This window comes from Maylandia zebra, linkage group LG14, assembly GCF_041146795.1.
Source record: "Maylandia zebra isolate NMK-2024a linkage group LG14, Mzebra_GT3a, whole genome shotgun sequence".
NCBI classification, from domain to species: Eukaryota; Metazoa; Chordata; class Actinopteri; order Cichliformes; family Cichlidae; genus Maylandia; species Maylandia zebra.
This window is the reverse complement of record NC_135180.1, coordinates 29,160,428-29,184,955: the sequence shown is the minus strand read 5'-3', so window position 1 is coordinate 29,184,955 and position 24,528 is coordinate 29,160,428. Positions and strand designations below refer to the sequence as shown.

Genomic DNA, 24,528 nt, shown 5'->3' with positions numbered 1-24,528 from the left:
GCGTTACTTTTTAAAATAGTTATCGTTAACTCGGTTTCCCTGGGTCTTTTCCCATGTGTTATGAATAAATCTTCTTTTTTTTGTACCCATACTGGTTTTATTTTGTTGTATTTATCCGTGACACCTTAAAGGCCGTGAAAATATTGTCCGACATAAACCGATCCATGGTGCAAAAACGGTTGGGGACCACTGCCTTAAAGGCTATTTCTGACCCAGAAGAAACTCAGGAGAGTCAGGTTAAGAAGGTCAACCTTAAGCCTTTCAGCTTTCTCCTTCTGATTAAATGTCTCCAGCTGAGATAAGATGTGCATGCAAAATTACAAAATGAAGATTATATTATTTTATTAGCTAGATAAGAATAGCTCTTGGTATGTTATTCAAATTTATATCATTTTTACAAAGTTTGAAAAATTGTTTTTTTGCCATGTGGAGCATTCACATTGCTTTGTTTCTTTGGGAGTTAGAGCTGCAGTTTTCTACCATTCTCCTAAGGTTAAATGAGATGGTATGGCTAGCAGCCTGTTAGCTTGTTAGCTTAGTATCGCCTGGTGTTGTCCAAGGGCAGTACGGTCGACCTCCACCTCTTCGTGGTTCGGTATCTGCAGAATCACCTACTCCCAGATTTTTCTGTGGAACGAATAAAATTATTTGTGGAAAATTTGCCTATTCACTGATTTTTTGGAAAGCATAGAAAGCATATCTAAAGTAATTATTTTCATTAGGGTGATAGTATATTTGGTGTTTGAGCTATTAAAATAACCAGTTATAAACGTTTTAGATGGGATTTCAAGTATTTGCAGATCTCAGCTATTTGCAGGCGGTTGTGGTCCCTAACCCCCACAAATATCGGAGGTCGACTGTAATCCATTAGTTTTGTACAGTCAGTGGTAATCATATCCTCTGAGCAGCTAAACTAAATCTCACCAAATAGCACATCAGATTTGAATAAATTTAATCCGTGCGTATTATATTCTAAGTTGTGGTTTTAAGCTAACATTCACTGGTGCTAGCTTCTCATTGAAGTTGGTAGCTTCTGTTACATCTTTACTAATTTTGCTGTCAGACATACATACGTTTACACTGGTAGATGCTTGTATTAAACACTACTTTTATCCCTTTTTGATATCACAGTGTAGAGTGTATATCCCAAATATACTCATTTTAGGGGCAAAGCGTTAACTGTAAGCACAAAGGACAAGGGGATGCCAGACAGAACAAAGTTGCTTTAGAGCCTTTTCATACTGTCCTGAAGACCAGTTGGCAACTGCTTGGCAACCACTAATTGCTAGGGAGATGTACTGTTGTATTCCCTGACAGGATGGAAAGTGGCTGCTGGAAGATGCTTTTGCTAGAAAACATCTTGAATTATTATTTTATGTTAAAATAGAATACTGTTATTTAATATTTTATTTATTGAATAAATAAAGCGAAACACTGCCACACATTCATAATCAACCAATAATTTTATTATTGACATGCAGGATAAATTATTGCAAAACTTGATTCTCATATTACAATTAAATATGATTATGTCGATTCCAGCAATTAAAGCCAGAAAACAGTTTACTGTGATATGTAAATATTCTAACTGTAAAGCATGTCTGGTCATCAGGAGCTAATCTAAGTAATTAAAGCTGTGTTTGTGTGTTTCTCCATCTATCCTGCTGTGCCTGAAAAACACGGCTCATTGTTGTTGGTTAGACAGTCTCATTTTCCTTTTCTTCTTCCTGGTGAATTGTGCTTTAGCTCTCTCAATAGATAACTGAAGTGGACTCATGTCAGGTGGTGCTAAGGTGGTAGCAAAGGGGTTTTTAGATCTAAGCTCTGCTGTAGTGGCAGCTTTGAATGGCATGCTTAAAAATGTGACTGGTTCAGTTTGTTTAGCATCAGAAAATGCATCACTGAGAGCTGCAGCTTTCTTTCTTGGTTTTCTCTGCTGTCTGGCAGCTTGCCGCTGCTGTTTTGTGTCGACAGTGGGCGCAGCTGTGGCAAAAAGCCTCCATTCACTCTGAGTTTGTGTTTCTTCTTCTGCAGCAGTGGTTTCATGGCTGTTGAGAGGAACACGAGTGAGAATAGGGAGCACATTTTCAAACTTGTGAGAACGTGGGATTTCCAATGAAGAAGGCACACTGGCTTTCCTCTTGTTGTTTCTCAGCCCTCTTTCTTTCGACCGTTGCCTTTTCAAAATACTAAAGGAAGTGTTCAAAGCGGTAACTTTGACCCTTCCTGTGTAAACATCCAGCCTGTGGGAAAGCTGGTAGTCTGCGGTGGGGATCGACGGTGTGGTGTGAACCCCAGTGAGAGGGATCACTTTCAGATTGTCCAGAGAGGAATTTTGCAGGGCAACAGCAACAATGGGGGAAGCAGAGCTGCCTTTCCTCCTTTTCTTTCTCCCCTCTGTGTCTGTTTTGTCCTTTGACCTGTTCCTTTTGACTTTGGAGATAACAATGGGGGCATTGGCAATGCGGACAACAGGTCGCTTTTCAGTGTCGCTCCCAAAGTTTTGTTGCTCAGGCTGCGCTGGTGGGGTTATGGTAATGATGGTGGGGACAAGGCTTAAGTTTTCTGTTTTGTTTGCTACAAGATCTTTGGGAGAAGAAAGAAGAGTTGTTTCTTTGCTCTTCTTTCTCTTCTCCTTTCTTTGCCTTCTTGTTTTAGCTTTATGTGGAACAGTAGTGCTTATTGAGGGAGTGACTTCTTCTGTCAGCACAGCAGTGATCGACCCTGCCGGCCTTTTCTGGACTGTTGCAGGTGATGTAATGGAAACCGTCTCCTTATCCAAGGCTGGTTCATCTTTCATGACTTCATTAGGGGGTTCGTCTTTTCCTCTGAGCTCAAATTCGCTCTCATCAACTCTTTTTGTGCTCCTGCTCGACTGATCATATCTTTGTGACTCATTGATGAAGTTACTCATAGGCTTGACTTCTGCTTTGCTGCCAGAGGGTGAAACAGCAGCCCCTTCCTCTGCTTTCACACCTGCCTCTGTTTTCACTTTTCTCTTCCTCCCATTTCCTTTTCCTTTTTTCTTTTTGTTGGTTTTCTTTTTCTTCCCTGTGTTCTTCCTCTTCTTCTTCTCTGAACTTTGCTCCTCTACCTTATCAGAGTTGGTACTGGAGCTTTGCGATGTGGAGACAGTAGCGAGAACCTTGAGGAAATCCTCGGCGGCGGTGACAACGTTTCTGAGCGACGGCTCCTCGGGACCCAACATCGTAGACTGAGTTGCACTCTCCAGTTTCTCTTCTTCATTGCTTTTCTTAGAACCTTTTGACTTGGGAGGAGCTACTGTCAGCTCATCAATGATGTCAATGCCTCCAAAGTCATACGGCACCGCCTCTCTCATCACAGCAATGGGGAGCTTCTTGTATCGTTTGCACCTATGAGAGAGAAAACAGAGAGGGGAGGCAATGTGTCACGTATTACGAAAGTAAAATGGCTCAGTATGTTTAAAATCTACTTAAAGGTTTACACGAATACTTACAGACCATACCAGTGCCGCTCTACACACTGCTCTTCATAAGCAAACTCAAAGCAAGGGACACCGATGACATTAAAAAATGCCTGACCAACAACTCGGGAAGATGTATCGTTGACTTTCCTCAAACAGTCTTTCAACCTGCAGAGAGAGTAAAGGGATGATTTGAGTTCTCTATAAGAGAACTACAACTGACTAAATGACCAGCCAGTACTATATATTGTTAATACAGCAATGTATCTACTGGGCTGGCATTACTATCTAAAATTAGCCAGGAAGGTTTTAGTTTAAGAGACCATAATGCCTTAAACTAACAGTCAATAGAGTAATATTAACATCTGGCAACATAATTTATCAGCTATTCTACATACAGACCTGCCAAACATTTAATGTGTTAACTGCTCCTTATTAAGTTGCACTCTCCAGTTTTTCTTCTTTATTGCTGAAATGAAGAAGAGCATCACTGAAATAAAGCTTTTACTCACGCATTATCGCAGTCACAGTGACAGATGGAGTGCCACTTGAAATTGGTGTAACCGTAGTTTGAGGAGAAGGTGTGGATGACATGAGGGCAGTGGTCGTGAATACGACAGCAGTTGTCAGTGCCTGCAAACTCTCCTGTAAAAGAGAGGTCAGCGTCATTATATATTTCAGGTATTGCACTCGGGAGTCAGACACCTTGAATAAAAACTTTTCAACCTACCCAGCTGGTCATAGCTATCAGCCATGTTCCCGGCTCCGCACCACAGGGTCCCCGGATAAGTAAAGCCTCTCTTGGATCTCTTCAGAACCTGCACCTGCACAGTCGAATCCTCCTCTTCCACCCTCTTCTTAAACTTCCTGCACATCAGCTTGGCTTCATCCATGCGCGCAAAACTCGCCTCCACCTGCCGCCCGCCACTCCGTCTCTTCAGCACCAACCTGCACTCGTGCATGAAAGATTTCACCTGCATCTGTTCCACTATCACGGAGCAGTTCAATAGTTTCCCGGCTGGACTGACTACTGAGCCCACCACCTCGGCTCCGTCTGACACCTGGTAGAGGAAATTCTCCCCCACCGTGGACATTTTTGCGCACACGGTGCCGTTGAGCGTGGAGAACATTTCTTTGCCCTCCTTTTCTGCATCCAAAGCGCCACTCAGGAGGTCGCCATTGACGACGTTTGTGTCCAGATAAGACAAAAATACGAAGAAGACCGACCACATGATGCGGCGAGTGGCACTTTCAGCACCACGCGTAACGGAGACAGCTCCTCGCGATTTCCCGGCGCTCTCGAGCAGCCCACCCAGTTTTAAGGCGAACCTAAAGTGGTACGATTATTGCTACGATGAATGACTGGGAGGAGTCAGCAGGATTAACCTCTGTAGCCCTGGCAGAGTAGCTCTATCTGTTAGACACAGTGAACAGGTATCACCCCACCCTGCGCCCCTCACCACCTTAATCATCTCACTTAACCCACGGAGGGTTAATTAGTGGGTGTGCGGCGCGTAAACCTGCACCTCTAGCTGCAGAGAAAGAGATGACTGCAAGTAACCTCCCACCCCTCCCCGCTCAGCACCACCCTAGAAGGCTGAGATATAGGACTTTGGGAAAATGCATGGAGGCGGTTCTAGCTCACGCCTTCTTCCCATGGTAACAGGCATGGGGTGACTGTGCCGACCAAGCACACTGGACATTATTCAAATACCACAAAACCAGCGCTGATTTGGTGATGACCTAAATTACAGTGTAGGGACAAAACTCATTTACGCAGGAATGTGGAAAAAGGTTGCCTCTGTCGCACGCATTCTGCACCGGGTGACTGAAGGGCCCCAGAGTCTGACGGCCGACACAGAAAAGAAAAAAAACTCATTGAAATAATGGAGGTATCAGATGACTGCTTGGCTTCCAGTTATCCCAAGAAGCTGACACGAGTTGCCAATCATTCAAATGAACCCAAATGTAGAACTTCAAGAAGCTTTTGTATTTTTTTCTCCAGTAATGAAGAACTACAAAAACAAAACAAAAATTAAAAATTACATTCCCCCAAGAGCAGATTATCAAAGAAGTACGTGTGTACTGTAGCACAGTCTGGATTCACTATAATAATGTAAGATGCCAGTTTTCCTTAAAAAATAAACCCACTATTTTCCATCCCAGCTCCATGTTTCTGTTCCTTGATCTTACTATAGCTTTGCATGATTGAACATCCAAAATAATCCTTATTATCTTAATCCAAGGAGTTGCCCCTCAAGCCAAACACCATCTTAGAAGAACAATCTTAGCTTATATCAAACCATTACTGACATTAAGGGTATCTCTTCTCCTTCTCCATCATACAGAGCCAAGATCTGAAACAAATAGTTTGAAACTGTGTTTAGAGCAGTCTGAAAGCTGAGCCTTTGGCTGATTGGGGTTACCTGTGCATATGCTGTCCTCTAAGTGATAAACACAAGCCCCTTCACATGACTAGTAGAGTAATTCATGCCTCTATTACCCCTCAATTAGACTGCTGTCACTTTGTTGACTCTGATCAGCTGTTATTTTTTCCCCTGCAGGCTGTGCAAAATGCTGAAGCTGCAGGAAAGATACATCATGATCAAATCACACCTGTGCAGCTCCTGGCTTCCAGTCCATTTCTGTCCAATTGTATTACTTATTTTTAAGAGTTTCAGTGTTCTGACATCATATGACTTAACTGAACTTTTACAGCCTTGTATTCCTACCAGCACCTACCAGATTGTTCTAACTCGTTACGTGAAGCTTTAGCCATATTTAATGTGAGCCTCAGTCATTATAACAGGATAAAGTATGTGTGACAGGAAAGCAATGAATAACATAATTAGAGTTACTTTTAAATTTGGGACAAAAGAGGAAATGGGTATTTTTCCCTGATATTTCCACTTTAATACAGTATTCAATTTTTTGTGGTTCAAGAATTTAGTCATATATCTTATAATCCTTCACACAATATGATATAGTATATTTGACAGGTGAGTAAAAACTTTCATTTGACTAATAATATATCAGTAGTTGCACTGCTTATTCACATTATGTGATCACCTCAATATGGGAACAAATTTCATATGTGAAATTATTGTTTATTCATGTCTGATATCAACAAAAACCCTCCTAATATTTTCCCAAACTAAGAGAATGATGCACAGCATATTTCTACAACTGAGTTTTCCTCACGGGGAGGGAAAAATGTTTGGCAGGGCAAGTTTCTAATCAGCCCAGTGTTATATCACATGGCTGGTCTTACTCTGAGCTCTAGAGGCGGAGATCCAGCCCACTCAAGGCACTGAAATCGGATTTCTGGAAGGTGGAGAGAAGTGATGTAAAATCACCAGAGGCAACATTCGACCAAGTGTTGAGTGGGGCGGGGGTGTTCTCATGAATTAATGTTGTCGCTGCAGGAGGGGTTTGGGAAAAATAAAGAGCCTAATAGTCCCGCTGCTCACTGTGCGTTCATGTAGAGTCAAGTAACAAGGTGAGTCTGGATGAAACATATTGATAAGTTACACTCCACTTACTGACAGCCACAGACAGATCATCTGCAGACCAGCAGTGTCTCCCGAAGATAAGAATAAGTGCAGTTACACCAATGTTAGAATATATATTTATATATAGTAGTGATAAACAGGAAATAGAAATGACAAAACAAAGCTCATGTTGTTTTCTAAATCAAGGAGACGAGCCCAAACAATCCCATCAGTAACCACTCTTGAAGGTAATAAAATAGAGTTGGTTCACACCTATAAATATCTGGGAATCTTAATTGATGACTCGCTTACCTTCAAACCACATGTAGAGAATCTTGTGAAAAACCTGAAGTTAAAACTGAGATTTTATTTTCAAAATAAGTTGTGTTTCTCTTTTAATACAAAGAAGCGGCTTGTTGCTGCAACATTCTTGCCTGTGCTGGATTATGGTGATATTCTATATGTGAATGCTTCTGCTCAATGTCTTCGAATGGTTGATTCTGTGTTTCATGCTTCTCTGAGGTTCATCACTAACCGTAAATTTCAGACTCACCACTGTGAGTTATACTCTCAGGTACGATGGCCTGCTTTGGTAAGTCAGAGGAACTCTCATTTATACAGTTTTATATATAAGGCAATACTTGGGTTGCTGCCTTCTTATATATGTTCCCTGCTTGTAATGAAACATGCTGGTCGGTATTCTCTTCGTCCGCATGGCTACTTGTTGCTTTCTGTTCCATTTGCCCGAACTGAACTTGGTAAAAGAGCTTTTGTCCATTTAGCACCCTCGGCTTGGAACAAACTGCAGAAGGAATGGAAAATGACTGAATTAATTTCTTTTTTTTTTTTTTAATTTTATTTAATTTTATTTGTATTCTTTCACTTATTGTTGCATGTGTGTTGTTGCTGCCTGTGTTTGAGTAATTTCTGTAACTGTGAGACATCTGCTGCTGCCTATCTTGGCCAGGTCTCCCTTGAAAAATAGGTTTTTAATCTCAATGGGATCTTCCTGGTTAAATAAAGGTTAATAATAATAATAAAATGAAAGGTAGCTGTGGACAGCAATGACGATGCAAGCTGAGGCTGGTATTTCTCTGCTTTTGCTGCTGCAGCAGGCTGCAAACCAGAACAGCTCATTCAGACTCTCTGTGTGTTGCAGAGCTGGGAAAATAAATAAATAAACAAAGTGTAGGTGTTTTCTCATATTTTTTAGGTTTCCCGATAGACTGGTGGCGACATATAACTACAGTCATGCCCACAGGTATTTGTTCGTTTTCATAACTCTCAATACCAATATGGATTTGAAATGAAGCAATGCAGATGTGAGTAAAATGCAGACCATTACTGTTAAATTACAGGTTTTGACAAAAATTTTGCATTAACTTAAATTAACCAATACCCCCCCCCCCCCCCCCCCCCACCCCCCCCAAAAGAAAAAAAAAACAGTAGGGACTGTTTTTAAAAAGTGGGAATAAAGTGCAGATTTTTTTTTCTTTTTTTTAAAGGAGAAAACAGAAAAATAAAAGCTAAAAACCATGGCATGTATAAAAACAAAATGGAAAAAAAATAAACAAATGAAATATGCAATATTCATGAAGAGGATGATAAAATATAAAGCAAAGATTAATATTGTCATCATAATAAAATTCTATAACATAATTAGCAGTACTGATATTGAACAAATATTAAATTATAAAAAAATGAAAAAGGGCAGCATGGAACATTTAAGTTAGCAAGTGTCACAAACCAGGCTGCACGCACGACAAAAAAAAACAGAGATGCATAGGGATGCCATCCAAACTATTTTATTTTAAGTAAATAAAACAGAAAAAAGAAACTTTGCACAAATGGGTGTGTGTGTAGTCAGTACCATCAGTGGTGTAGAGTGGTGTGGAGTCCATAGGTGGAAAAATGGTGTATGTAATGTTGTTAAATGCAAGAACCCAACTAAAAGCAACCACAGTCCAACAGGGTGTCTCAGGGAAATGAGCTGATGCATATCTGGGTTCTAATGGCTTTTTGTGCAGTCCTGGCACACTGAGCCCATGTTGCCAGTGTCACTAATTGTGAACAGGAACTCAGCCTCTCCAGCGCCTGCAAACAAGACACAAGTAGGCCAAAAGGAAGGCAGGGTGCAGTGGGTTGTCACACAAGTAAAACTTTATTTAGACAGCATATTAATAGACATTGCATTTGACAGTGGACTAGTAAAAATTATTAAAAAAAACAAAACAATAAAACAAGTAGAAATAAAGTGAAATGATTATTAAAATTAACAGTAGTGCAAAAGGAAACCCTACAGATTGGAATCTATAAACTAAACATGAATCATGTAAATTGGTAATTCTGATATCTAATATCTCTACACTTCATATCTATGGTTGGGCCTCATGTCACCAACAGCTGCTGGGTACTATTATTTGAGTCATGCTGCCGCACTATCTCTACCTTTCTTGGCATATTTGTGGAAACTTCACATCTTCTGCATGTTTTTCCAAGCCAGTGGGAATCTTTCTGTTATCTTCTCAAAGCAGCAGCTCCTTTTTAAGTGTTTTCTAGCAAAGTCTAATCTGGGTTTTCTGCCCATGAGCGTAAACAAGGGTTGAAGGAACGTCCTGATGGATGTTTTGTTCTACAGTAATAAAAGAACTCTGTGAGTAAGAAACAAGAGCTGTGAAAGAGATTCAGATCTTTTTTCTGGTTGGAAATAGAATTCAAACTGTAAAATATGCAGAAGTCACAGTGACACTTATGTCATAACTATGACACAGACAGAACTGATTATAGAAAAATTTCATGACTTAAAACTTTTACCCCTTAAACGTTTTTTCCTTACACAGCCCAGGATTGGATTTGGGAGCCTAACAGTAAATCTTGGCAAGACAGCCAGCAAGTACTAGATGGCTGAATTGCACACCCACTCACTTCACCAGATGCACCTTGTTTAGTTCTCTCACCTTTGATTGGGTGTGGTGCTTGTCCTTAATTGCACTCACCTGTCACACGTTATATAAGGACTGCATTCACTTTCAGCTCACTCTTTCTTCACTCTCACACGGGGGGCAGCAGAAGTGAGGTTCTGGTTGGGGTTTTGATTTTGAGAATAAAAGGAGAACCCTGTGAATGATTGATGACTGCTTATTCTCATTCTAATCGGATGAGCCCATGATGATGACTACTTAAACCCTGAGCCTTCCTTCCTTCATAACACCTTTATATCTGAACACATTCATGGTGTCAGAAATAAAGCATGTAATCATTGCAGAGCAACATTTACTACACAGCCATGTGCTTCAAGATGCACACAAACCAGACTGTGGGAAAGTGCAGTTACTGCTGAAAGACAGTTCATCGCTCATTCTTGAGCTCAGCTTGAACTTGAAATTTCAGATATGCGTTTATTTAATAACAGTAAGAAGCTTCCCAGTCTGAAAACTGGAACTATCCTGTGAATACAGCGAGCTCCAGGGTCGTGTTTCTCCTGCAGTGAGCGTGATCTCAACCTGAGCTTATTTAGACACTGATTCCTCTAAAGACATCAGCTCTGAGCGGTATTTGCAATAACAGCCTGAGGCATTCATGAGGCAGGGATTTTTATAGGATGTGTATTCAGTTATGGTCAGGTGACTGGAGTGTTTAGTGCAGAGACTGAACATATTCAAAAAACAAAACGGTGACAATTGCTCTGTTTCATCACATGCGAAGTTCAGACTGACTCATTAAAAAATAGTTTGTTTTAAATTATGCATTTATGGTTGGAAGGGCAGATAGATGATCTGTTAAAGGACTGCACCTTTCTGTTCACATCCTCAAAGACACTGATACAACGTCATCTTAAATGTTTTGTTGTTCTTACTTTTAGGTTTGATTTGACTTCATTTAACCACAGTACAAAAATCAAATAAAAGTAAACTCAAGCAGGCTAAACACTGGTGTGAGTCTTTAATGGTCCCAAAGTACTAAAAGAAAATACAAAGAAAGAAGAAAAATAAGTGTTTATTTTGTGACTTATACCTCATATAAGGCTTTGTTTGATGAGGCTAAGACTGTTTAATGAATGACTGGTAAACTTTGAACAAGAAATCTGGTGCAAACTGCAGAGAGAAACTGTAACTTAGTTCAGTATAATTAATAGCCAGCTCCCACCCATTATTCACCCCCCCTGGAACCTGATACAGAAGACTCTCATTCACAGTTCAGTCCGTTCACCCCTGTTTGTGCCTCTTGTCAGTGCAGTCAAGAGCTGTTCTCCAAATGGATGTGTTTGCAGTTCCAGGCGACAGGCATAAAGGATGGTACCTTTCTTTAATGGCTCCAAACACAAAAGGTCCAGAGTTCGCCTGGCTGGACCCATCCAGACTTTACTGCAACTCCCAGGTATGCCGAGAGAAAAGAAATGTTGCTAAAACTATTCGCTGAGCATGACAAACCTCACCTCTAACTGCACAAATACACATGCAGTCTCTCTTATCATGTGCACATTCGTCATTTTATGCTTTTTTTCCCCTCTTTGCACTCGATCCAGGCTCTTGCAGACTGTGCCAAAGACCTTCTCAGTCCTTTCCAAAGTGACAACATTGACTTGGTTGCTGGCATGGATGCGATGGGATTCATTCTTGGTAAGAAAGCAAAGAACTTCACGTTTAGAGGTAAAATACAGGGCGAGTTCAGAGAAACTAAAGAGTAATTTTTTATTTTAAGACGTTGTCAGTGTGTACATTACGTAGGTCGGGAAACCTGACCCTTCAGGCAAAGATACTAAATTTAGAAAAACTCTGCCTCTAACACATGGCATGGCAATGTGAAGCTTCTTTTCTCGCTCTGTGGGTGTGAATGAATGTTACTGATGTTGTCTTTTCAGGGGCTTCTGTTGCCACCGCTCTTGGAAAAGGTTTCCTGGCTGTTCGCAAAGCAGGTCACCTATGTGTCCCCACCCAAGGCCAAAGCTACACAGACTACACAGGCAGGGAAAAGACTATGGAAGTAAGACTGGATGTGCTAAGACCAGGTTAATATTTCTTTTTACCCTTAAACCCTGTTATATAATTTACTGAGAAAGATGTTTGGGCAGTTTGTGGATGAGAAGGTTGATAAATGACTGATTTCAGCTCTTACATTTCTAAAAATATGACAAAATCATTTAATTATTTATTTTGTCAAAGCCCAGTCTTTCTTTCTCCAAACTCCCCTGTCTTTCTTCTAGCACAGCACCATCTGTTGTCAGCTGAAGCAACTGATATTGAACAAATACCAGCTGTCATAACAAAGATGAATGCAGAAAACTATAAAACTGGTGTAAAGGCCTTTGTCCAGAGAGACGTAGAAAAAGTGATCAGATGAGTTATCCTTCACAATATTCTCAACGACAGGGCGAACGTGTGTAACGAGCACGCAGAGAATAGCACAGGCCTGAATGTTTGTTTCATTGTAAATCAATGAAAATATGCCCTAAATCAGGGGTGTCCAACTCCAGGCCTCAAGGGCCGGTGTCCTGCAGGTTTTAGACCTCACCCTGGATCAACACACCTGAATGAAATGATTAGTTCATTACCAGGCTTCTGGAGAACTTCAAGACATGCTGAAGAGGTAATTTTGCCATTTCAATCAGCAGTGTTGGATCATGGACACATCTCAAACCTGCAGGAGGCTTGGAGTTCTCCACCCCTACCCTAAATCATCGCATGATTAAACATTTCCTGACAGGAATGATGTCTGGCAGGATGACACAATGACAGATCATTGAACAGCTAAAAACGATGTGAGCCACATGCGATGGCCTTCACATATTACAGACGGAAGATTCTGGATAATGTGTCAGAATTCATCATAACACTGAATGAGGGAAAAGCTTCATTAAAACTGCCAAGAAACACTGAAGCTGTTCAAGTAGCTCAACACCTGACTAAGATGCTTTATTTCCTGTAGAGGAATGTCTTCTGAAGGTCCTGCCTGGGTCACTGCACCATCTCCTGGTGCAATCTGGTATTGCATAACATGCGTAGGCCAGTTTAGGACATGAAACCACAGATGTTGGTTCTTCAGAATCTGTTGACAGCCTGGATTCATTTTTGAACATCAATTTGCAATACGTACATTTAAAGAAGAATCAAGTCTCACAAATTCCTACAATTTCTACTTTCTACATCCTCTCCAGCACAAACACAGTCTGGTGTGACTGTGTATAAACAGGTGAATGGAGATCCACAACATTAGGGAAATGAGTATTCTCTTAATCTGAGATTTGAAAACAAAATACTAGAAGCCCCTAGAACAACATTAATGGGAAACTTATGCATTAAAATATAACTGTTTATTGTCAGCATTTGTTTTTGTTTCTTTCAAAAACACAAGATGTACCATTTTCTTTTAATACTTGTCCTCGTAAACAAAAAGAGTTAAAGAAGAAAGACTGAAGGAGACATTAACAGTCGACATGTGTGTCCCCGCCGCAGGTTCGAGGGTGTTGTTAGTGGACCAGTGGATAGAGACTGGAGGCACAATGAAGGCTGCCATTCAGCTGGTAGAGAAACTGGGAGCCACAGTTGTAGGTTTGTCAGTCAATAAGTTAACAGTTACAGTGCTGTGCAAAAGTCTTGAATTACCCTTCTTTATATTTTGTTAGGAAAATGTAAAAAAAGATGCAAAAATTCATTGGAATGTGGAAATCAAGGATAAAAGGCAAAAACTGAGTTTCTTCTAAATCCTTAAAGTAGTCTTCAGGAATAGTTTTCTAGGGTTTTTGATGAACATTTAAGTTCTTCTGTGGATGTTGGCTGCATTTTGCTCTGTTCTCTGTCAATACGACCCCACATTATGGAAATAATCGACCATAACTGTGTTTTTCTAACTAGGTATGCTTTTACTGCGCTGTTTTGTCAACAAAAAAAAAGAAGAAAAATGAAGCCAGATCCGTCTTCCACAGGGCATTAGCCACTGATATTCAGTCCAATCCTTGTATAATTTGGCATTCTTCAGCCTTTTCACTCAATTTCCCATCCTCAAGAATAGTTTCTTCCACTGAGACCATTTCTGATGAGGCTTCAGTAAACAGGAGATGTATCTGAAGGGCCAGATGCATCTCAAGTCCTGCATCAGATCTTTGTTGGATTTGTTTGTTTCTTAAGGACATAGGACTTGAGGACACTTTCAGATACTGCTTATCTACTTTAAAATGTTTTTAAATCAACCACTTTTTCTTTTGTGCCCTACTTTTCCAGTTTGGTCAAAGACACACTTGTCCAAGATATGCTAACTTTTCAGCAAATAGCTCTTTGGCAATCACCGTGTTGGTGCAAAAGAAAAGCAGCCAAAGAAAAACTTTGAAAGATTTCCAGAAAAGCCTGGAGAACTACTGACTGGTTTAAAAACAGAGGTCGGTGCGCTTGGAAGCAAAACATAAAGAAGCAAGGGGTTGTTCAAGACTTTTGCAAAGTAATGTATTATATAATAACCGAATGACTCCCAACACTTGATTGTAAACATCTCACTCTGCAGGCGTCGCAGCTGTGGCTATCGAGAACACCGAAGGAGGAAGGTGGATTAAGGAAAACTACAAATTCTCTCACTGCATACCCGAAGAGCTGCAGAGCCAAATTGATGGAAAATACCTCGACTCCTTCAAAAGCTTCAACAACTGAACAAGTTAACGTGATTCCTTAAAGGTTCAGCAAAGAAGGCAAAGCACAGAAATTTTATAATAAATGTATAGATATATTTTTTAAGAAATACAGTGAGCTCACAGAATAGCTGGCTTTTTTTTTTGATTTATTCTATTTTAAATAACCGAAACAATTTCTATTCTATTGTTTAATGTCCTAACAACATGTAAAGCTCACCATGGGAAAATGAAAAATATGAAAACCACATTAGTTTTGATACTGACCATAAAAGTCTGTGATAAATTTGATTGTAAACAGAAAGAATATACCTTTCAAGTATCTTCATTACAAATATGGCTCCCAGTCTTTGGTCTGGGACCTCAGCGTGCAATGGATAAACGGAGAAGATGATGAACAAGATATAAAAACAAGAACAAATTTTCTTTTTAGCCTCTAACAAATATAACTGGTCACTTTAATGCAATGAAAAAAAAAGAAGAGCCAAAAAAACAAATTCAACACGAGCAGAATATGACTGTTAAAATAAACTACAGCAGCAACAAGATTTAAGATTGAATTGAAGCCCTAAGTGAAACGAGACTCTTTCTGGCAGGACGGGAACATTTTGTGTGTAATTCCTGTGTCACTCCACAAGAATCTGCACACACATCCCGTGGAGGAAAAAGCTTTCTAGGCCAGGAAAAACTGAAATTAAAACATGTCAGGAAGGGAAACATCTGAATCCCTCCTCCCTCCCCGACCACAGAAATCCTTCCCGCTGAGCTGGACGGCAGCCGTGGTCATTTTCCACTCAGAAAACTCCTCGCTTTCAGTCCGTACCATCGATTTTAACCTCCTGCTCCCATCCTTACTGACAGCAGTTGGACTGTTTCTTCTTCGATGCAGCGTACAGATTGTTAGAATTGCTGTTAATCCCTGAAAGCAAAGCTTAGTTTTAAAGCGTGCGACAACTACTTTTGTGATTTGGGATTGTCTGGATACTCACTGACAACATCTCCGATTTGCCTTGATCCGCTTTTCTCCAGCTCAGCAAGAACGTTGGTCTCAAACGCTAATGATGCAACCCGAAAGAAAAACTCTCTCACGTTTTCCCCTGCAGCAGATACAGAGAGCATCTGTCAGGGCCTGTGTGAAAACTACTGCTGGGGGACTTTATATTTAAACAGACTTAAGGAGAAGCACTGGAGGTCTATAAAGAAACTAAAGCTAGCTCAATAGGCTTTGGACAAGTAAATCTTTTTATTTTTTTCTGTAGTTTTGTCTCTGTGCATCGTAGGATTTAAATCAAACAATCAAAATGACAGTCAAATGCAGAGCTTTAGCTTTTATTTAGGTGGTTTTAAAAACTATGCATCAACTGTCCATGAATGACAGTGAACCTATACAAAGCTGCTGGTTTTCAGAGAATCAAAAGCTACCTGACAAACCAACATGACTTTGAATACAGGGATTGTTTTTCCTTTGCAGTCTATGACTGAAAGCATAGATCTCATTCTTCCAGGCTTTTACTGCCGCCCTCTGTTGGTGCTCGTTTCAGGGTCTCTGCCTTCAGATCAGGCGATGGACTCCTGGTACTGAAGGACATACCACTCAGAAACTCATGGTTTGCTTTTGCAGTATGCTTTGGCTCATTATCCAATTGCACTGAGGTGTTTGGGTGAATCTGAGCACAGAGTAAAGCCCTGTACACTTCAGAATTCATCCTGCAACTTCTATCAGCAGCCACGTCATCATACGTGCACATGCCGTAACACTGCCTCTGTATCTGATGGATGAAGTGGCACACTTCAAATCATGAGCTGTTTCTGTTTCTCCATACCTGTCTCTTATCATCATTCTGGTACAAGTTTATCTTGATTTCAGCTGTCTGAAGATTATTTTTCAGAGCTCTGCAGGCTGTTTTGGATGTTTTCTGGCAAAATCTAATCTGGACTTCTTGTTCTTGAGAGTAATCAGTGGGTTCCATCTTGAAATGAACCCACACTCCTCGAGTGTTCTTGACCTGGTTAGATGTTGTCAAGTTGTTTTTCATAAACAAGGACAAAGTTTGAAAGCATCTACTTTCGTTGTCTTCTGTGGATTTTCAGGCCTTCTAGTGATGCTGAGCTTTCCAGTGCATTCGACTTGGCCACTGCTAAAGCTTTTGTTCTCTCTGAATATTTTCTGGTAATAAACAGCAACAAACACATTTTTTTAATCTTTCTAGATTACAGTAGCTGTTATTCAAGCAGTGTAATACAGACTTAGGTGCAAATTTGGTAACTCTGGAACTGAACACTTTGCATTTACTACCAAAATATTTTCATGTAAACAATCGACTGCAGCGTCTTTCCCTGAGGAACAGTGTAAACAAAAACCAAAAGCTATTCTGGCTGAAGCTATAGAAATATTTTTCATCTCTAACACCTTTTGGAGGCAACCGCTTTACTTGTATTAAAATCCAAACGCTCACCTGTCAGCGATGAAACCGCCCAATACTCAGCTTGGATCTCGTTTGCTAGTTTGAGGGCATCTTGTTCAATCTGGGAATACTGAGCAGGTGACTGTGAGACAAACCAGAGCATACAACACATTAGCAATAAGAAAACAAACACAACTGTTTATTTTATTGTATCATGTTTACTGACTAACTCATAAAAACAATGTCTTCCTAGCAACCGAGCTAGCTTAAGTACGGCTGTTTAAATACATAATGTCTTAGAAACGTTCCTGTGTGTGATTTCCACCTCGGTCACAACCACTTTAGGGTGTAGTAAAGGAGGAGAAACATTCCTGAGGTTCGAGCTTGGATACGCTTTGTGCTCCTGGCACCTATCCAAGCATTCACATTTGACTCCAGTATATACAACAGAAATGTCCGCAGGCACGTCCACTTTAAACAGTAAAAGACGTACGCTGAGGTCCTTCTTGGTGCCCACGAGGAACAGCTGAACAGCGGTGGGGTCGTTCTCTTTCAAAGCGTCTTCGAGCCACTGCCTTTAGATGGAAAAAGACTGCATTAAATCCACCAGCTGGGACAACAATGAGATAAAGGCACACAAATGTTATTCTTATATTATATATTTACCTTACATGGCCCAGAGAGGCAATATCATTTACATCAAACACGATTATAACAACTGGAAGAGAAGAAGAGATCATTTTACTGCGTTAGCAGCTGGGAAAGCGACTGATATTTTATTCCTTGGAAACAGTGTTTTAAACGGAGAGACTGATGGAAACTTACCCTGGGCTCCTCTGTAGTATGTAGAAGCAATGCACTTGAACCTCTCTTGGCCTGCGGTGTCCCACCTTTAACACACAGAGAGCGGCTGACGAGCATAATCAGAGTGACTTTTTTTGTATTAATGCATTACATTTTCCGGATCAGACTTACAGCTGCAGGCTGAAAGGAACACCCAGCACCTCGAAGCGCTCCATCTCAAAGTCAACACCGATTGTTGCTTTGTAGTTCTTGTCAAAGGTATCCTTGCAAAACCTTAAAAAAAAAAAAAAAAAATCTATTGCAAATATATGCACTTATGGTCGGCAGCAGACTACATCATTTGGACAGGTGACCAACTCTGACAGGGGGGCATTCAAGAAAAAACACAGAAAATTGCTATGCTTATTTACACCCATACATGCACAGAGAAATTTAGCACAAAGTGCAAAAAGATCTGTGTTAGATTGCAGAGGCAAAGGAGCTTAGCAATTTTCAGTAGGTTCACGCTTCGAAACTAGCTGCACACGCTGATAAATGGCCTGTTTTTAGTTTCAAAGAGACATGAGGGGTCCTTTATAAAGTCTGACCAAAGTTGTGGGGGCACATTGAGTTTACTGGGTGGGCCTGGATCCCCAGGTCCCGATCATAAAACCGACACTGCCTGCATTTGTTAATAAAACAAAGTATCTAATGTATGATCATGGCAGACGCATAAAGGAACTTATTACAGAAAAATAAACTACAAGTGACAAAACGTGACACGGTTGTACTGCAATTTAAAACGTTACAGTCTCAAACTGTGTACTTCCATACATGTGGTAGATGTTGTACTGCATGCAGCGAGGCTCTCTAAGTGGTCCAAAACTTGTGTTTTCCTCATGCGCAGAAGTGACGGGACCACAAACCATCAAAGATTATCATCTTTCCTAACAAGCATTATTTTTGGTGTTGTGGTCACAAACACAGCCATTACAAAGCATAAGTACAGTAAAGCATATCAGGGCTGGAAATAGATGCCCCATTTTTATGTTTTCTACCTTTTTTTCATGCTTTTAACAACTGCTTCATACTTTTTTGATTACCGTGAAACCTAAAGCAATTGTAACACAGGTTAAGTATTGTGCTTCCTTGAACTCCCTCTGAGTTATTCATTTCCCCAAATTCCCTCTCGCCTTGCAGTCACATATGAAGCGAGTGTGTCTTAGTTTACCTATTAATCAGGCAGGTTTTCCCCACAGCCAGATCCCCCACCACGATGACCTTGGATATTTTAAATCTGCTGAGAAGAATAAGAGAAGCAGCAGCAAGTAAATAAGAGCCACATAAAGCAGATCGCATACAGCAGCTTCACACTGCGGCACTCACCCCACAGTGCCGGTCCGCTGCTCCTGACACGCAGTCTTTACTTTATTGTTGAAATCATTTTTAGTGTGGATGGCTGCCTCTTTTCGGAAACACTGAAGAGAGGAGGGCGGGATCGTGAAGATGTGAACTTTTCTAGAAAGATAAGCAGGCAACTGGGGTCACTGATTTTACCTGAGGGAGCTGAGCGATGACTCGGTCCCGTCGAACAGGAGGAAGGACGCTCATGGCTGAAATGCGGACGGACATGAGGCCTCAAGGAAAACAGCAGCTGGACAGAAAGACAGAGGGAGCGGTGTAAACAGTCTGCTGTTTATCTTTAAAGCCACCCAAGTTAAACGAAAAATCTACCGAGACAGAAACGGGTTTAGTTGACCGAGTATACAAGGCAAATTCTAACCAGCATTAAAGTCAATATTTGGCATAAGCGCCTTTATTTTTCAACAATCTGAACTCTCTTAGGGAAGTTTTCTTGTCAATGCTTTAAGTAGTCTTTAGGGATAGTTCTCTAGGCTTCTTGAAGCATTCAAGGCTTTTCTTTGGGTGCTGGCTGCCTTTCACTCTGTTCTTTTGTCAACATGAACCCACACTGCTTCAGTAATGTTGAGATCCAGGCTCTCGAGAGGTGAAGCCATGATCTATAGTGTTCCATTGTGCGTTTCAAGATGTTACTACATTGTGGATGAATCTCTGTTGCTGTGTTAGTATTTCCATCAGCTTTAATATGATCGCCAACACCACTGGCTTGTCACCGATTTTCAGTTCAGTTCTTTTTGACAGCCACCTTTCCACTGAGACTATTTCTTTAGTGAACCACAGATCTCTCTCAGGTATTGATATTTTTATTTTTTTAAGGAGGTGACTTTCAGATTCGGTTCATCTGCCGTAAATATCTTACTTCTACTTCTGTTGTGCTCTACGTAGATTTTCTTAAGCACACACGGCACACCATCCTGAGATATGCAACTTTTCAGCTAATAGTTCTTTAAGAATCACCTGGTTGGTGCAAGGCTGCTATTTTTTGTCTGTCAAGCTGTGTTATTTTTGATAACTTTCATAGATTCAGCTAACAAAGTGGCAACAAATAATCCTAATAACAAAGGGCTAAAAAGGTTTCTGTTATGTGTACACTCGTTCGTCCCTCGATTTAGGTGCCTTTTTGTGCTTGAATGATTCATAGGTCAGCGTAGAGTGACTTAAACACAAATATATTCCCGTGAAATTAAAGGACTGGACTGAAAATGGGTGAAAAAGCTTAAGAAAGACCACTTAAAAAGAACAAAAGTCACCTTGGAAGAAAAATATAAAGAAAATCAAAGGTGGCTCGAGTCTTTAGCACAAACTGTAGTTAACTAAAACTATTATGCTGATTATTATTAGAAATCCCCAATTTATTGTCTGTTGACCACGTCTGCACCGAAGTTCGGATAAGAAGGTAATAAAAACAAGTGCTTAATTAGCCGTAGCTTTCTGAATGTGGGATACATCAGCTCACGCAGTTTTTCCTCTAACTTCTTTCAGGTTTGTTTGTTTTCGTTTCCCAGGCTACCAGGACATAGACAGTACCACAATTAGCCAGCCTCTTTAAAATGTTATTTTCCTAGAAATAGACGCGACCATGTAGACAACAGCAACAGTTTGTAAAACCAGACAACTGTGATCGGCCCTGATCCCCTCAGTGCGTGGATCACATTTAATCCTATTGTTCATCAGAGCTTCATGAAAAGAGGAAGAACGCTGTTTTTATATAGTCTAACATATAGCGGAAACCTGAAGACTGGGCATCAAGTTGAAGGAGGAGCGCTGAAGTTACCCCCGAAGAAGAAAAACCGCAGGAGTTACTCAGAGTTAACTCCTGAAAAGCAGCAGCGGGTTTGGAGATGTTACGGGATACCTCAGAGTCTCCGTATGGTCCGCTCGGTCCTCTTTCCTCCTCTGTTCTGCTTGTATTCGTCCTCTAACAAAGACGCTCTTCACTGTAAATCAATTCAGCTCCATTGTTAACTATGAATGTGTGTGAAGATGAAACGGATGAGCGGAAGTTGTGGGGATCGGCAGACTGGCACCGCTGCAGCTGCTGACTCAGGTCCCTGGATTTAGTTTTTCCTCCCACATTTTTCCCTGCTCGCCCCCCTGCTGGAGGAAAGAGGAATGATCGGATATAAGGGGCTCTGTCACTTACATTGTTAACTTTGCTTGTTTGTTTTTCTTTGTTACACTTATGTGATTTTTTTTTTTACTATAATAGAAACCATGTTTAAAGGTCACAATGCGGGAAATCCTTCTGCATGCACAACAACAGCCCAAAAACAAAAACTACTGTACATATCTTCTATTTCCATTTTATAATACCACCCACTTTCACCTAATTCCACGTAACTCGAGTATTGCTTACTTTTAATGTCTTAGTTTTTTCCCCACAGAGGAAAAAAAACTATAACTTCCTGTCCTTCAATACTGACTCTTCTGCTACAGAGGGCGCCATAACACTCTTTTGAATATCTGTCTAGTTGTAAGCGCAATAAATAGTAGTTAAATTTCTAACAGACATAAATCACTTGCTTGCGTTATTATATTATGTCACATATAGCAGTGCAGGCCTACATACATACACAAACTTGCACATACTAGATTTGTCTTTACGATGCAGCGACGTGTCTTATTAAAATATGAGGCAGGGATGAAAAAGTTATTGCTGATGTTTTTATGTATTTTTGTGTGTCTAATATCCTTGTTGATATTGGCAAATAGGCAGCATTTGTATGGAAAGGTTATACAGAAAATAAACAAACGCCTAATATCATAAGTAGTATCCTTATGATTCTCCATCATTGTACTCACTGTTTTCTATATTCAATCCAGTCTTTTTTGATCTCTAGAAATATACTTACATAACTTTTATGTCATTTTTTTCTACTTTCCTCTTGGTTATATCTTTCTTGAATTTTTTTAAAATCTCAATCATAATTTTTACCTGGATAAATTAAGGATAATGTAATAGTCCCTTAGCCAAAAATTAATTGCATTAATTGCAATTCCAGCTTGTGATAAAAAATTATCTTCCTGGCACAAAATCGTTTCATATCATTCATAAGATTTATGTTTGACAGATTCTAAGCTAACAATCGTTTTACAACAGTTTACATACCAGAAATCATTTTTTAAAATGTCAGCAAACTTTCAGTTAGTAAACAGATGACTTTTACAGGCAGGTTAGTTACTGTCAAATGGGTTCATTTTAATGAGTCATGCATTATTTCCAGCAACAGCAATGATATGTTTGCTCAGTAATAATAATAAAAAAGACATCCCATTGCTCGCTTACACTATCAACACATCCCTTTATTCTTCACATCCCTATGATGTTCATAGTACACATGTAAATAAAGCTCCGGTTGCAGTGCTCAACATGTTTTTATTTTGTTTTACTTTTTGGTTTCATGTAATGTTTTCAAACAGTTCAACACATATCAGTAAACACAAAAATTGATTCTGTGCAGGTTGGCACACAAACTATGTGCTGTGTGCTAAAAGCATTAATGTGTTCCCCTCTCAGAATGGAGAAACATGACAAGATAATATTTTTCTGAGGTAAGCGTTGTTCAGCAAGTGAAATTTGATAAACTGGAATGTAATATCTTGATTCATTCATTCAAATCAGAGACTGGATCTATATCTTGATCTATCTATATCTATATCTTTGTATAAGGTATTCAAAACTTTTTTTTGTTATTTAAAGGTTAGATGTGGAGAAACCTGTGGACTGGCTGTGGTGTTTAGGTCAACGCTAGGTCGCATAAAGGGAAGCAGACATTGATTTATTTTTAAAACGATGACACTGATTAGATTCATTCACCGAATTGTACCTTTTATAGCTTTATTATTTCTGGAAGTTAGAAATCAGCCTATAGCTCATGTAACATCTGCTTCTATCCTGTCATACTCCGTTTCCCTCATCCATAATGAGCAACAGCACGGGTCAGCTGAACACATCCTACACAAAGAAAAATCTTCTGGAGGTCACAAAACAATTATTTGACATATTTCTATGTGATTCTGTTCCTCACTCTGCCGGCCACACCCCTTGACAGGTCACCTAGACAACCACGTACACACATACTACAACACTAGAAACCACCAAGTATCCCACAACATGTAAGCTTCACCTGGAAAAGCCCAGACTGGCACTGTAATACCGAACAATGTGTTTGTTAAATGTGTATCATATTTGAGCCTCACCCCCTTCCTCATTCAGAGTGCACCCTCGATTCCTTTCCTCCGGTGTTAGTCCCGCCCACCGGGAGATGCAAGCGGTGGAACCGAGGAAGAGACACATCAGCCAATAGTCAAATGTGCTTTAGATGCTTTCTAAAAATGGGAGACGTGAACCGGAAGTATCTGTGTGTCAGCTGGTGGAATTCTCTAAATTTTAAGGAAAGGCGCTTCAATGCTTCCTTTATTATCTTCTTTGACATCGGATGCACTGGACGATCGTTTTTTGTTGTTGTTGTTGTTTTAGGAAATGAGATTACCCGATCACGTCCCATAATCACAGCAACATGCCACCCGACAGCGTGATTAACACTGCGTTTTCAATCGCTTCAAGCTTTGTTAAACCCACAGGTGAATGCAGATGTGAGATTTGCTTCTCATCATGTTGTCGCAGGAAGAATCCATATATTAAAAATCTTAATGAATAAATGAACGGAGATTATGACCCATAACAAAATGATACAAGTAAATTCATGCAGTTTGTGTTAATTATGTTCACTGCTACAGTGCACCCTTTAGGATCATTTATTTATAGAGGAGTTATAGCAGGTCCAGGTGAAGGAGCACATATGAGTTAACTGATCTTAGGTGTGAATGTCAGTATATATCCAGTCTTTGTGTGTTAGCCCTGCAAAAGTCTAGCAATCTGGGTGGACCCTGCCTCTTGCCCTATGACTGCTGGAGTTAGGTTCCAGGTTCCCGTGACCCTGAATTTGACCGCAGTCAAGGAGAGGAGACCAAGCAACAGGCATTTATAAAGCATGTCAATCAAATATGACACGTGACACAACTACTGCTTGTTTTATCATCTCAGACCTGTGTTATTTTTAAATAAATTCACTGCATAACACAGTGGGACAATCACACAGATAAAAATTGGGAAAGGAGGAAAGCTTCACAAAGATAAATGAAAACATGAAATAAAAAGGGGCAAGGGCAGTTTGTGTATCAAAGCTGTGTGCAAAGCCTCAATAAGGGCATAAAAACAGAATCTAGTTTTCTCACAAAAATCCCTTTTGATGAAGGTAAAAACACTTCTGCAAAGAATATACCTGTGCATCCTTTGTTATTTATAGGTCGTCTGGCAAGCGTCTCACCCAGACATGATTTAGGAAGTGAGACATCCGTCAACAA

At 40.2% G+C, this 24,528-nt stretch overlaps 3 protein-coding genes across 7 annotated transcripts; 1 reads left to right on the top strand and 2 right to left on the bottom strand.

Moving 5' to 3' along the window:
* Positions 1 to 1,444: 1,444 nt before the first annotated feature.
* proca1 (protein interacting with cyclin A1) lies at positions 1,445 to 4,996 on the bottom strand. Its single transcript, XM_004558213.3, has 4 exons — positions 4,176 to 4,996; positions 3,958 to 4,090; positions 3,479 to 3,613; positions 1,445 to 3,374 (listed from the first exon to the last, which is right to left on the bottom strand). The coding sequence occupies exons 1-4, from the start codon at positions 4,675 to 4,677 to the stop codon at positions 1,685 to 1,687; spliced, it is 2,460 nt and encodes an 819-aa protein (XP_004558270.2). The 5' UTR covers positions 4,678 to 4,996; the 3' UTR covers positions 1,445 to 1,684.
* Positions 4,997 to 11,128: 6,132 nt separating this feature from the next.
* Positions 11,129 to 14,858, top strand: zgc:174895. The gene is made up of 5 exons (XM_004558207.5): positions 11,129 to 11,313; positions 11,462 to 11,555; positions 11,798 to 11,944; positions 13,389 to 13,484; positions 14,431 to 14,858. The coding sequence occupies exons 1-5, from the start codon at positions 11,191 to 11,193 to the stop codon at positions 14,571 to 14,573; spliced, it is 603 nt and encodes a 200-aa protein (XP_004558264.1). The 5' UTR covers positions 11,129 to 11,190; the 3' UTR covers positions 14,574 to 14,858.
* rab34a (RAB34, member RAS oncogene family a) lies at positions 13,232 to 23,459 on the bottom strand. Of its 5 annotated transcripts, none has more exons than XM_004558208.6 (12): positions 23,362 to 23,456; positions 21,017 to 21,258; positions 19,297 to 19,393; positions 19,126 to 19,217; positions 18,971 to 19,039; positions 17,932 to 18,033; positions 17,782 to 17,846; positions 17,623 to 17,674; positions 17,450 to 17,531; positions 17,008 to 17,098; positions 15,541 to 15,648; positions 13,232 to 15,470 (listed from the first exon to the last, which is right to left on the bottom strand). In XM_004558208.6, exons 3-12 carry the CDS (start codon positions 19,369 to 19,371, stop codon positions 15,403 to 15,405), a joined length of 804 nt encoding a protein of 267 aa, XP_004558265.1. In that variant the 5' UTR covers positions 19,372 to 19,393; positions 21,017 to 21,258; positions 23,362 to 23,456; the 3' UTR covers positions 13,232 to 15,402. The 5 variants fall into 5 exon arrangements, with proteins under 5 accessions (XP_004558265.1, XP_004558269.1, XP_004558267.1 ...); XM_004558212.6 differs by having other exon boundaries at positions 18,971 to 19,036; positions 23,362 to 23,455; XM_004558210.4 differs by lacking the exon at positions 21,017 to 21,258 and having other exon boundaries at positions 23,362 to 23,455.
* Positions 23,460 to 24,528: the final 1,069 nt, after the last annotated feature.

Coding starts and splice junctions, on each gene's coding strand:
- proca1 (XM_004558213.3), bottom strand. CDS start 4,677: ATGTGGTCGGTCTTCTTCGTATTTTTGTCTTATCTGGACACAAACGTC. Junction 3,614..3,957: donor CACTGTGACTGCGATAATGC/GTGAGTAAAAGC, acceptor CTCTCTCTGCAG/GTTGAAAGACTGTTTGAGGA. Junction 3,375..3,478: donor GAGCGGCACTGGTATGGTCT/GTAAGTATTCGT, acceptor TCTCTCTCATAG/GTGCAAACGATACAAGAAGC.
- rab34a (XM_004558208.6), bottom strand. CDS start 19,371: ATGTCCGTCCGCATTTCAGCCATGAGCGTCCTTCCTCCTGTTCGACGG. Junction 19,218..19,296: donor TCATCGCTCAGCTCCCTCAG/GTAAAATCAGTG, acceptor TCCTCTCTTCAG/TGTTTCCGAAAAGAGGCAGC. Junction 17,847..17,931: donor GTTCCTTTCAGCCTGCAGCT/GTAAGTCTGATC, acceptor TGTGTGTTAAAG/GTGGGACACCGCAGGCCAAG.
- zgc:174895 (XM_004558207.5), top strand. CDS start 11,191: ATGGATGTGTTTGCAGTTCCAGGCGACAGGCATAAAGGATGGTACCTT. Junction 11,314..11,461: donor GACTTTACTGCAACTCCCAG/GTATGCCGAGAG, acceptor CACTCGATCCAG/GCTCTTGCAGACTGTGCCAA. Junction 11,945..13,388: donor ACTGGATGTGCTAAGACCAG/GTTAATATTTCT, acceptor TCCCCGCCGCAG/GTTCGAGGGTGTTGTTAGTG.